This window comes from Sturnus vulgaris, chromosome 35, assembly GCF_052056855.1.
Source record: "Sturnus vulgaris isolate bStuVul1 chromosome 35, bStuVul1.hap1, whole genome shotgun sequence".
NCBI classification, from domain to species: Eukaryota; Metazoa; Chordata; class Aves; order Passeriformes; family Sturnidae; genus Sturnus; species Sturnus vulgaris.
The window spans coordinates 331,521-343,927 of record NC_142277.1 but is presented as its reverse complement, the minus strand read 5'-3'; the positions used below and the strand labels follow the sequence as shown (position 1 = coordinate 343,927).

General features: G+C 54.4%; 2 protein-coding genes across 2 annotated transcripts in view; one reads left to right on the top strand and one right to left on the bottom strand.

Moving 5' to 3' along the window:
* Positions 1-443: 443 nt before the first annotated feature.
* On the bottom strand, positions 444-10,904 carry RELB (RELB proto-oncogene, NF-kB subunit). Its single transcript, XM_088155115.1, has 11 exons — positions 10,733-10,904; positions 10,343-10,396; positions 8,820-9,193; positions 7,781-7,938; positions 6,943-7,034; positions 5,724-5,855; positions 4,810-4,914; positions 3,803-4,018; positions 2,558-2,626; positions 1,953-2,030; positions 444-1,254 (listed from the first exon to the last, which is right to left on the bottom strand). The coding sequence occupies exons 1-11, from the start codon at positions 10,746-10,748 to the stop codon at positions 1,037-1,039; spliced, it is 1,512 nt and encodes a 503-aa protein (XP_088011241.1). The 5' UTR covers positions 10,749-10,904; the 3' UTR covers positions 444-1,036.
* A 260-nt stretch (positions 10,905-11,164) lies between these two features.
* LOC148220551 (putative lipid scramblase CLPTM1) overlaps positions 11,165-12,407 on the top strand; it is a 32,572-nt gene continuing 31,329 nt past the window's right edge. The window contains 1 exon segment of the mRNA XM_088155114.1: positions 11,165-11,296. Coding sequence (XP_088011240.1) covers positions 11,243-11,296 — 54 coding nt within the window. The 5' untranslated portion in view covers positions 11,165-11,242.

Sequence of the window (12,407 nt, the reverse complement as noted above, 5' to 3'; positions counted from 1 at the left end):
GGGTCCGTTTGGGGCGTGGCTTTGTGTCAGAACGAGGCTGGGGTCCGTTTTGGGGCGTGGCTTTGTGTCAGAACGAGGCTGGGGTCCGTTTGGGGGCGTGGCTTGGTGTCAGAACGAGGCTGGGCGGTGCCTAAATGGGCGTGGTTTGTGTGTGGGCGTGGCCTGAGCCGTTCCTCTTCCGGGTTCTATTCCCAGTTGGAGACTGGGACGGACTGGTGCCAGTTCCAGTCCGAAACTGGGCCAGACTGGTCCCAAAACCCGGTCAGATTCGGGTCCCAGATTCCGGTGCCACTCGCAGTTGGATAATGGGACAGACTGGTCCCAGTCCCAGTTGGATACTGGGAGAGAATGGTCCCAGTCCCTCCCAATTCCCTCCCAATCCCATCCCAGTTCATCCCAATTCCCTCCCAGTCCCATCCCAGTCCCCAAAAACAACTCCTGGGTGTCCATCCACGGCTTTATTCCGCCCAAAATCTCGAAATTTCCCCCCCAAAATCCCAAGAATTCCACCAAAAAAAATCTGGAATTCCGCTCAAAATCCCAGAATTCCACCCAAAATCCCGGAACTCTGCCCAAAATCTCAGGAATTTTCCCCAAAATGCTGGAATTCTGCTCAGAAATCCTGAGAATTCCACCCGAAATCCCAGGAATTCTGGGCGAAATCCTGGGAATTCCACGCAAAATCCTGGGAATTCCCCAAAAATCCCAGGATGGGGGATCCCCCCCTATAAATATAGTGCAAAAAAAAAAAAAAAAAAGATTCCCAAAAAAACGAGAGGGGGAGAAAAAAATTTTGGGAATTTCCCCAAATACCCGGGAGGGTCCAGCCAGCCCAGAATTTTTGGGATGGGGAGGGAAAAAAAAAAAAAATTCCTGAAATCCTCCTGTGGAATTTTTGGGAATTTTGGGAATTTTTTGAGGGATTTTTGGGGGAATTTTGGGGGGGGATTTTGGGAATTTTTTTTTTTTTGAGATTTTTTGGGGGGGGATTTTTGGGGAATTTTTTTTTTTTTTTCTTTTTTTTTTTTGGGGATTCTCAGCCCTCCCCACCCGGGAACATGTGGGATCCAACCAGGCTGGAAATTGGGGGGGGGTCCCCATTGGGGGACTCCGCCAGCAGCTCCGGGCCCGGGAAAATCGGGAATTCCGGGAATTCCGGGCTGGAAAAAAACGGGGGAAAACCGGGGGGGGCGAAGGGGGGGAAGATCGGGGGAAGGGGCTCCAGAGGCTCCGGGTCCGGGGGGAAGGCGGCGTCTGCAGAGGGAAAATCGGGAATTTTGGGAGAGAAAAATGGGAATTTTAGGGGGGAAAATGGGATTTGGGGGGAGAAATTGGGGATTTTTAGGGAGAAAATGGGAATTTTTGCGGGGAAATTGGGGATTTTGGGGGGAAAATTGGGGATTTTTTGGGGGGAAAAACGGGATTTGGGTTGAGAAATTGGGAATTTTTAGGGGGGGAATTGGTAATTTTTAGGGAGAAAATGGGAATTTTGGGGGAAAAACAGGATTTGGGGTGGGAAATTGGGAATTTTGGGGGGAAATTGGGAATTTTTGGGGGGGAAATTGGGAATTTTCGGGGGGGAAATGGGAATTTTGGGGGGAAAAACGGGATTTGGGGCGGGAAATTGGGAATTTTTAGGGGGAAATTGGGAATTTTGGGTGGGGAATGGGGAATCTTGAGAGGAAATTAGGTACTGGGGGAAATTGGGAATTTTGATGGAAGAAATTTGGGGAGTTTTTTTGGAAAAAAGTTTGGATTGGGGGAAATTGGGATTTTGGGGAGGGAAATTGGGATTTTTAGGAGTGAAAAATGGGATTTTTTTGGAGGGGAAAAAAGGATTTTTGAGGGGAAAAAAGGAATTTTGTGGGAGGAAAGTGGGAATTGGGGGGAATTGGGGTTTGGGGAGGGAAATGGAATTTGGGGAGGGGGAAATTTGGGGTTTGGGGTCGCACCTGGGGGTCCCAGGGGGATGAAATGCTCCAGGTACCCCGGGGGTTTCTTCCTGCGCTTGGCCTCGATCCCAAACGGGTCTGGGGGCGCCGGGGGGGGGGGGGATCAGGGCACCGGGACCCCTCCCCAAATCCCCCAAAATTCCCCCAAAATTTCCCAAAATCCCTCCCCAAAATTCCCCCAAATCCCTCCCCGAATTCCCCAAACTCCCCCCAAATCCGTCCCCAAAATTTCCCGAATTCCACCAAATTTCCCTCAATTTTCCCCAAATGTGCCGAAATTTCCCCAAAATCCATCCCTAAAATTCCCCAAATTCATCCCAAATTTTCCCCAAATCCCCTCCCAGTCCCTCCCAGTTCCATCCCAGTTTGTCCCAGTCCCGTCCCAGTCCCTCCCAGTTTATCCCAGTCCCTCCCAGTTTGTCCCAGTTTCATCCCAGTTTGTCCCAGTCCATCCCATTCCCATCCCAGTCTCCCCCATTCCATCCCAGTCCATCCCAGTCTCCCCCATTCCCTCCCAGTCCATCCCCGTCCCTCCCAGTCCATCCCAGTTTATCCCAGTCCCTCCCAGTCCCCTCCCAGTCCATCCCAGTCCCTCCCAGTCCCACCTGACCCCGAGAGCTCCTCCAGCACGTCGGGCATTCCCCGCTTGCGCTTCACCTGCACCCCGTAAGCGTCTGGGGAAAACGGGAATTAATTAATTAATTAATTAATTAATTAATCACCGACCGGGAATTAATTAATTAATTACCGACCGGGAATTACAAACGGGAATTACAAAACGGAATAACCGGGAATTACCAACGGGAATTATCGGGAATTACAAACGGGAATAACCGGGAATTACCGACGGGAATTAGAAATGGGAATAATCGGGAATTACCGGGAATTCTAACCGGGAATAACCGGGAATTACCGACGGGAATAATCGGGAATTACCGGGAATTATAACCGGGAATAACCGGGAATTACCGACGGGAATTACCGGGAATTATAACCGGGAATAACCAGGAATTACCGACGGGAATAATCGGGAATTACCGGGAATTATAACCGGAAATAACCGGGAATTACCGACGGGAATAATCGGGAATTACCGGGAATTATAACCGGGAATTACCGGGAATTACCGACGGGAATAATCGGGAATTACCGGGAATTATAACCGGAAATAACCAGGAATTACCGACGGGAATAATCGGGAATTACCGGGAATTATAACCGGGAATTACCGGGAATTACCGACGGGAATAATCGGGAATTACCGGGAATTATAACCGGGAATTACCGGGAATTACCGACGGGAATAATCGGGAATTACCGGGAATTATAACCGGGAATTACCGACGGGAATTGTACCTGGGAATTCCTGACCGGGAATTACAACGGGGAATTACCGGGGATTGTTACCGGGAATTTTAACTGGGAATTACCAACCGCTGCAACAACACCTGTACTACACCTGTACCTACACCTGTACTGTACCTACACCTATACTCGTACTGTACGTGTACCTACACCTGTACCTGTACCTACACCTGTATCTGTAGTTATACCATTACCTACACCTGTACCCGTACTGTACCTGTACCTACACTGTTGTCTACGCCTGTACCTACACCTATACCTGCACTGTACCTACACCTGTAACTGTACCTATACCGTTCCCTACACCTGTACCCGTGCCACACCTGTACCACACCCTTAACCCGTTAATGCCCGGTCGGTACCGGTGTCCCGGGGCAGGTAGGTGAAGCGGAAGCCCTGCAGGAACACCTGTGCTGTACCTGTACCTACACCTGTACCTGTACCACACCCTTAACCCGTTAATGCCCGGTGTTCTGGGTCGGTACCGGTGTCCCGGGGCAGGTAGGTGAAGCGGAAGCCCTCGCTGCGCACGCTGTCCGTCAGGCGCTGCAGGAACACCTCCACCTGCACGGGCTCGCGCAGCTCCAGGTGAGCGTAGGGCGGCGTGCGCAGCACGATCGCCACCTGCCGGTGAACGTCGGCCTGCGAGAAATCGGCCCGCGCTTCCCAGGATTCCCGGCGGAAAATCACCGCGATGTCCTCTGGGAACGAGACAGGATTGGGGGATTTGGGATTGGGATTGGGGGATTTGGGATTGGGATTGGGGGATTTGGGAGTTTGGGAATTGGGGGTACAGGATATGGAATCTGGATACGGGTTGGGAATGGAGGGGGGGATGCCCCAGGTGTGCCCAGGTGTCCCCAGCTGTGCCCAGGTGTACCCAGGTGTGTCCAGGTATGCTCCAGGTATATCTCAGGTGTATCCCAGGTGTCCCCAGCTGTATCTCAGGTGTACTCCATGTGTCCCCAGCCGTGCCCAGGTGTATTCCAGATGTCCCAAGTGTATCCCAGGTGTATTCCAGGTACCCCAGGTGTGATCCTAGCCCTGCCCAGGTGTGCCCAGGTGCGCCCAGGTGTCTCCCAGGTGTGGCAGGTGTATCCCAGGTGTGCCCAGGTGTATCTCAGGTGTATCCCAGGTACCCCCAGGTGTATCCCAGCTGTGACCAGGTGTACCCAGGTGTGTCCAGGTGTATCCCAGGTGTATCCCAGGTGTGTCCAGGTGTATCTCAGGTGTATTCCAGGTGCCCCAGGTGTGGTCCTAGCCCTGCCCAGCTGTGCCCAGGTGTCTCCCAGGTGCGGCACGTGTATCTCAGGTGTACCCAGGTGTATCCCAGGTGTGCCCAGGCGTATCTCAGGTGTACCCAGGTGTATCCCAGGTGTGCCCAGGTACCCCCAGGTGTATCCCAGGTGTGCCCAGGTGTATCTCAGGTGTATCCCAGGTACCCCCAGGTGTATCCCAGGTGCGCCCAGGTGTGGCCAGGTGTGGCCGGTACCTTTCTGGACCTTGTCGCAGAGCAGGTAGAGCTCCTCCCCCCCCGTGCAGGGGCCGCTCTCTTTGTTCATGCGGCAAATGCGCAGCTCCGACGTGTTCGTGGACTCTGGGAACGGCACAATCCCAAAATTCCGGGCATTTCGGGAATTTTGGGGGGGAAAATTTTTGGGGAATTCTTTTGGGAATTTTTCGGGATTTTTTTGGGGAGTTTTTGAGGAATTTTTGGGGTTTTTTTTACGAATTTTGAGGGATTTTTTTCTGATTTTTTTAAAAAAAAAATTTACGGAATTTTTTTCCCGGTTTTTTTATATTTACAATTGATTGATTTTTTTTTCGGGATATTTCCAGGATATTTTTGGGGATATTTTCAAGATATTTTTTGGGATCGTTTTTGGGATTTTTTCAGGATATTTTCAGGACAATTTGGGAATTTTTCCAGGATATTTTTAGGATAATTTTCCGGGATAATTTTGGGATAATTTCAGGGTATTTTTTGGGATGATTTTTGGGATTTTTTCAGGATATTTCCAGGATCTTTCCGGGATAATTTTGGGGATATTTTCAGGACATTTTTAGGATATTTTTAGGATAATTTTTGGGATACTCTCGGGATAATTTTGGGATATTTCCGGGATATTTTCAAGATATTTTGGGGATATTTTCAAGATATTTTGGGGATATTTTCAAGGTATTTTGGGGATATTTTCAGGATGTTTTGGGGATATTTTCAAGATATTTTGGGGATATTTTTGAGATTTTTTCAGGATATTTTTGGGATACTTTTGGGGATATTTTCAAGATATTTTGGGGATATTTTGGGGATATTTTCAGGATATTTTCAGGATATTTTGGGGATTTTTCCAGGATATTTTGGGGATATTTTTTGGGATATTTTGGGGTGTTTTTGGGACTCACTCTTGTCGAAGATGGGCTGGGACAGCACCGGGCTGAGGCTCCGGGGGATCCCGGCGCGGTCCCGGAACGAGGCCTGGAAACAAATCCGGACCACGTTGAGATCAACCTCCTGGTGATTGCGCAGGGATCCCGCTGGAAAAACCGGGAAAGTGAGGGAAAAACGGGGAAAAAACGGGAAAAACGGGGTGGGAACGGGGAAAAACGGGGGAAAAAGGGAAAAAACGGGGGGAAAACGGGGAAAAACGGGGGAAAACGGGGGGAAAACGGGGAAAAACGGGAAAAACGGGAAAAACGGGGTGGGAACGGGGAAAAACGGAAAAAACGGGGAAAAAACGGGAAAAAACGGGAAAAAACCGGGGTGGGAACGGGGAAAAACGGGAAAAAAACGGGAAAAAATGGGGTGGGAACGGGAAAAAACGGGAAAAAACCGGGGTGGGAACGGGGAAAAACGGGAAAAAAACGGGAAAAAACGGGGTGGGAACGGGGAAAAACGGGGGGAAAAACGGGGAAAAAACGGGAGAAAAACGGGGGGAAAAACGGGGGGAAAAACGGGGGGAAAATGGGGAAAAACGGGAAAACGGGGAAAAACGGGGGGGAAATGAGGGGAAAACGGGAAAAAACGGGGGGAAAATGGGGAAAAACGGGGGGAAACGGGGGGAAAACGGGGGAGAAATGGGGAAAAATGAGGGGAAAATGGGAAAAGAACAAGAAAAAATGGGGGGAATGGAGAAAAATTGGAAAAAAATGAGGGAAAATGGGGAAAAATGGGGGGAAATGGGGGGAAAAATTGGGGAAAATGGGGGGAAAAGCAAAGAAAAAGGGAAAAACAGGGAAAATTGGAAAAATGGGGGAAATGGGGAAAAATGGGGGAGAAAGCAAAAAAAAAAGGGAAAAAAAAACAGGGAAAAAATGGGAAAAGAAGCAAAAAAAAAAAAAGGTATAAGACAGGAAAAGTTGGAAAATGAGGAAAATGGAGGAAAACCGGGGGAAAGAAAAAAAAAAAAAGAAATAAACCTGGAAAAAACAGGTTAAAAATGGGGGGAAAACCCCCCAAAAAATAGGAAAAAAAATGGAAAAACAGGGAAAAAAAGCCAAAAAAAAAAGGGGAAAAAACCTGAAAAAACAGGGAAAAGATGGGGAAATAGGGAAAAGGCAAGAAATGCAGGGAATTCCCGGGAATTTCTGGGAATTCCAGGGGAAATTCCGGGTCAGTGCTGACCTTTGAAGGGGTCGATCCCGAGCTGCAGCTTCTTCTCGATGGCGCCCTCGATTTCCTTTTTCTTCACACACTGAATGCCCAGGTTGCTGAAACTGCCCAAAAATCCCCAAAATCCCCTTTTTTTTTTTCCCATCCCTTTCCCGAATTTGACTGGTCAAGAAATGCCCGAAAATCCCAAAACGCACACAAGAAATAAAAATAAAAATAAAAAATCTAAAGCGCAAAAAAAAACCCGCCCAAAAAAACCCAAAAAAACACCAAAAAAAAACATTTAAAAACCACTAAAAACACCCAAAAATCAACCAAAACCACCCAAAAAACGGGAAAATCGCGGGGAAAGCTCCCAGAATTCCCGGGTTTTTTTTTGGGAATTCCCATTTTTTTTGGGAATTCCCATTTTTTGGGGGTTTTTACCTGTGCCGGGGGTTGCTCTGGGGTCTCAGCAGCACCCGGCACAGCCCCAAAAACCACCCAAAAAACACCCAAAAACCACCCAAAAAACACCCCAAAACCGCCCAAAAAACACCCAAAAACCACCCAAAAACGGGAAAATCGCGGGGAAAGCTCCCGGAATTCCCGGTTTTTGGGGGGAATTCCTTTTTTTTTTTTGGGAATTCCCATTTTTTTTGGATTTTACCTGTGCCGGGGGTTGCTCTGGGGTCTCAGCAGCACCCGGCACAGCCCCAAAAACCACCCAAAAAACGCCCAAAAACCACCCAAAAAACACCCAAAAACCGCCCAAAAAACGCCCAAAAACCACCCAAAAACGGGAAAATCGCGGGGAAAGCTCCCAGAATTCCCATTTTTTTTGGGAATTCCCATTTTTTTGGGTTTTTACCTGTGCCGGGGGTTGCTCTGGGGTCTCAGCAGCACCCGGCACAGCCCCTGGGCGCAGTCCTTGCCCACCAGGCCGTGCGGGTGGACCCGGTGGGGCCAATCCTTCCACACCAGGCACGCCGTGACCGCCACCTCCGGGATCCCCTGGCAGTTCAGCAGCTGCGAAATACGGGGGGAAAAATATGGGAAATGTGGGGGAAAAATATGGGAAATATGGGGGAAAAATATGGGGGGAATATGGGAAAATATAGGGGAAATATGGGGAAAGTATTGGGAAAAATACGGGAAAATACGGGGGAAATATGGGGGAAAATAGGGGCAAATAGAGGGGAAATATTGGGAAAATAGGGGGAAAATAGGGGGAAAAATGGGGGGAAAGTATGGGAAAAATAGGGGGGAAATATAGGGAAAAATATGGGAAAAAGATGAAGAAAATAGGGGAAAAATAAGGGAAAAGTATGGGAATAATACGGGGGAAAATCATGGGGAAATCGGGGAAAAATTAAAGGGAAAATTGGAGAAACTGAGGAAAATCTTGGGGAAGGTCACAGGGGAAAATTGGGGAAAGTCACGGAGCCCCGCGCCATTCCCGAAATTCCCGATATTCCCGAGTTTTTCCCGGTGTTTTCCCGGTGTTTTTCCCGGCGTTCCCACCTCGATGCTGGGCAGGGTGCGGCTGCTCTCGGTGCTGTTTTCCCCCAGGATGCTCCCGGAGGACCCCAAAACCTCCCCAAATCCATCCCAAATCCATCCCAAACCTCCCCAAATCCATCCCAGGACCCTTCCAGTGCCATTCCCGGTTTTCCCGAGTTTTCCCTGAGGTTTTTCCCGGCGTTTTCCCGGCGTTCCCACCTCGATGCTGGGCAGGGTGCGGCTGCTCTCGGTGCTGTTCTCCCCCAGGATGCTCCCGGAGGACCCCAAAACCTCCCCAAACTCACCCCAAATCCACCCCAAATCCACCCCAAATCCATCCCAGAACCCTTCCAGTGCCATTCCCGATATTCCCGGTGTTTTTCCCGGTGTTTTCCCGAGTTTCCCACCTCGATGCTGGGCAGGGTGCGGCTGCTCTCGGTGCTGTTTTCCCCCAGGATGCTCCCGGCCGATCTCCCCTCGCACTCGTACCGGAACCTCATCCCGCGCTGCTTCGGCTGCTCCGTGATCACCAGGCGCGGCTTTCCCGGCTTTTCCAGCTTTTCCAGCTTTTCCAGCTTTTCCCGAGCCCCTCCGGCCGCCGGGCACCACCGGGACGCCGGTACCGGGGACAGGGAGAGGCCGCGGAGGCTCCGGGCCAGCGGCGGCTCCCGGGGAGCGGCGGGGTCGGAGCCGCGCGGGATCAGCTTGGGAAGGGATTTGGGAATTTCGGGAGCGGCATCGGGCTGGAAGCCGTCCTCCTTCATCACCTCCTCCAGGATTTCTGCGGGGAAAAAAATCGGGAATTTCGGGGGGTTCGGGAGGAAAATCGGGAATTTCGGGGGGTTCGGAAGGAGTTATGGGGGAAAAATCGGGAATTTCGGGGGGTTCTGGGGGAAAATCGGGAATTTCGGGGGGTTGGGGGGGAGTTATGGGGGGAAAACCGGGAATTCCGGGAGGAGTTCTGAGGGAAAATCGGGAATTCCGGGAGGAGTTCCGGGGGAAAATCGGGAATTCCGGGGGGTTTGCGGGGAGTTACGGGGGAAAAATCGGGAATTTCGGGGGGTTCTGGAGGAGTTCTGCGGGAAAATCGGGAATTTCGGGGGGGTTTGGAGGTTTTCCGGGGGGAAATCGGGAATTTCGGGAGGAGTTATGGGGGAAAATCGGGAATTCCGGGGGGTTCGGGGGGAGTTTTGGGGGGAAATCGGGAATTTCGGGAGGAGTTCTGGAGGAAAATCGGGATTTTCGGGGGTTCGGGAGGGTTTCTGGGGGAAATGTCGGGAATTTTGGAGAGGTTCTGAAGGATTTCTGGGGGAAAAAACGGGAATTCGGGAGGATTTCTGGGGGATAAATCAGGAACTTCGGGGGAGCTCGGGAGGATTTCTGCAGAAAATCTGGAATTTCGAGGGGTTTTGGAGGATTTCTGGGGAAAAATCGGGAATTTCGGGGGGCTTCGGAAGGATGGAGGCGGCGATCGGGGTCAAATCCCAAATTTCGGGTGGATTTCTGGGATCGCAGCAGCTCAGATCCCAACCCGGGAGGGATTTAAACCCCGAATCCCAAATCCTGGAGGGATTTTTGGGATTCCGATCCCAAATCCGGGACGGATCCCGGCGCTCCCGCTCCATCCCCGCCCCAATTCCCCCCCGGATCCCCTTTGGGATGGGACCCGACCCCTCCTCGAATTCCCAAAATCCCGAATTCCCCGAAATCCCTGAAATCCCCAAAATCCCAAAATCCATCTTGTGGCTGCAGCATCCCGAAATTCCCGGAAAACGGCGAAGATTCCGAATTCCTCCGGTTCCACTCACCCAAATCATCTGGAAAAACGGGGGAAAAAACGGGGAAAAAACGGGAAAAACGATCCCGTGAGGATCCCCCGACCGGGAGCGGACACCGGGACGGGGAGGGGACACCGGGAGCGGGACTTTACCTGTCCCCGGTGCTCCGTGCGCCATCGCCAGCCCGGGATCCTGCACGGCCGCTCCTACCGGGACACGGCACCGGGATCGCCACCGGGAACCCCGCAACGGAGCCCGGTACAACCGCGGGCAACGGCGACAACCGGGACCGGAGCGTGACACCCCCCGCGACCCCCGCCCCAGGCCCCGCTCCCGCCCCGGTACTGCCCCGTTACCCCCCCGGGGGTGCCGGTTCCGCCACCGGGGGGTATCTCCGGTTCCGCTCCCCGCGGTTCCGTCACCGGGGGGGATCCCCGGTTCCGCTCCCCCCGGTTCCGCCACCGGAGGGGTCCCCGATTCCGCTCCCCCCGGTTCCGCTTTCCCCCCGGGGCGGGTCCCGGAGCCAGCGGGGCCGCGCTCACCGAGCGGCAGCGCCATGTCCCGGTGCCGGTTGCGGTCCCGGTGCCGGTTGACGGTCCCGGTGCCGGTTCCGGTGGGCCCGGAGCTGCCGGTGCCGGTCCCGCCGCCGCCCCCCGAGGCCGCGCCGCCGCCGGACCTGGAAATCCCCGCGCGGGCCGCGCCGCCATTGGCTGAGACCGCCGTGACGTCACCGCCGGGGGCGCGGTCGGGGAAACCCCCACCGGGAGCGCACCGCGCCGCCATTGGCTGACTGCGCCGGTGACGTCACCAAGAGGAACACCCCCGGGGCGCGCGCTGGGGCGGGGCGAGCTCTCATTGGCTAAGCGCGGCTGAGGGGGCGGGGCGGGGAAACCCCCTCCCGCCGGGGGCGGGCCGCGCTGCTATTGGCGAATTGCCCCGTGACGTCACAAACAGGGCGTGGTTTCCTTATTTTCCCGCCCCTGTTTGGAGTCACGTGGGCGCTAGCCCCCCGGAAGTCTCGCGAGAGCGGCGCGAGAGGCGGCGCAGCAAAGATGGCGGCGCCGGGGACGGAGGCGGCGGCGGGGCCGGGCCCGGGCCCGGGGCAGGTCCGGGAGGGAGCGCGGCCGGCGGGGCCCGGGGGCGGCGGAACCGCCACCGGCACGGGGAAACGGGCGGGAACGGGCGGCGGGAAACCCTCCGGGAATGGGGGACGGGGAGCGGGAGCGGAGACAGGGATGGGGGACCGGGAACCGGGACCGTAAACCGGGGACAGGGGACGGGAACGAGAGCGGGAGGGGGGACAGGGATGGGGGAGCAGAGCAGGGACACGGAACCGGAGCGGGGACCGCGACAGGGGACAGGAACCGGCACCGGGGAGGGTCCGGGGGTAAGGAAAGGGACAGAGACCGGGACCGGCAATGGGACAAGGTCCGGGGTCAAAGCCGGGGATGGGCACCGGGACTGGGGCGGGAACGGGGATTGGGAATGGGAGCGGTGATGGAACCGGGACTGGGACTGGGAGCGAGACTGGGAATGGGAACGAGACTGGGAATGGGAGCGGTGATGGGACCGGGACCGAGACTGGGAATGGGACCAGGAACAGGACCGGGCCCGGGAATGGGACGGGGAACGGGACAGGGGCCGGGAATGGGAACGGGACGGGGAACGGGAAAGGGGCCGGGAAGGGGCTGGGGAGGGACTGGTACCATGAGCGGTGATGGAACCGGTGACTGGGAAGGGACTGGTACTGGTACTGGTGACCATTAAGGACTGGTACCGGTACTGGTGACCGGGAAGAACTGGTACCGGTGCCGGTGAATGGGAAGGACCGGTGCTGGTACTGGTGCCGGTGAATGGAAGGACTGGTACTGGTACCAGTGCTGGTGAATGGGAAGGACTGGTGCTGGTGGCGGTGCCGGTGCTGGTGACGGTGAATGGGAAGGACCGGTCCTGGTACCGGTGCTGGTGGCGGTGGCGGTGAATGGGAAGGACTGGTACCGGTACCGGTGAATGGGAAGGACTGGTACCGGTACTGGTGAATGGGAAGGACCGGTCCTGGTACCGGTGCTGGTGGCGGTACCGGTGCTGGTGGCGGGTACCGGTGAATGGGAAGGACCGGTCCTGGTACCGGTACTGGTGCCGGTGAATGGGAAGGACCGGTCCTGGTACCGGTGCTGGTGCCGGTACCGGCGCTGGAGGCGGTACCGGTGACGCCGT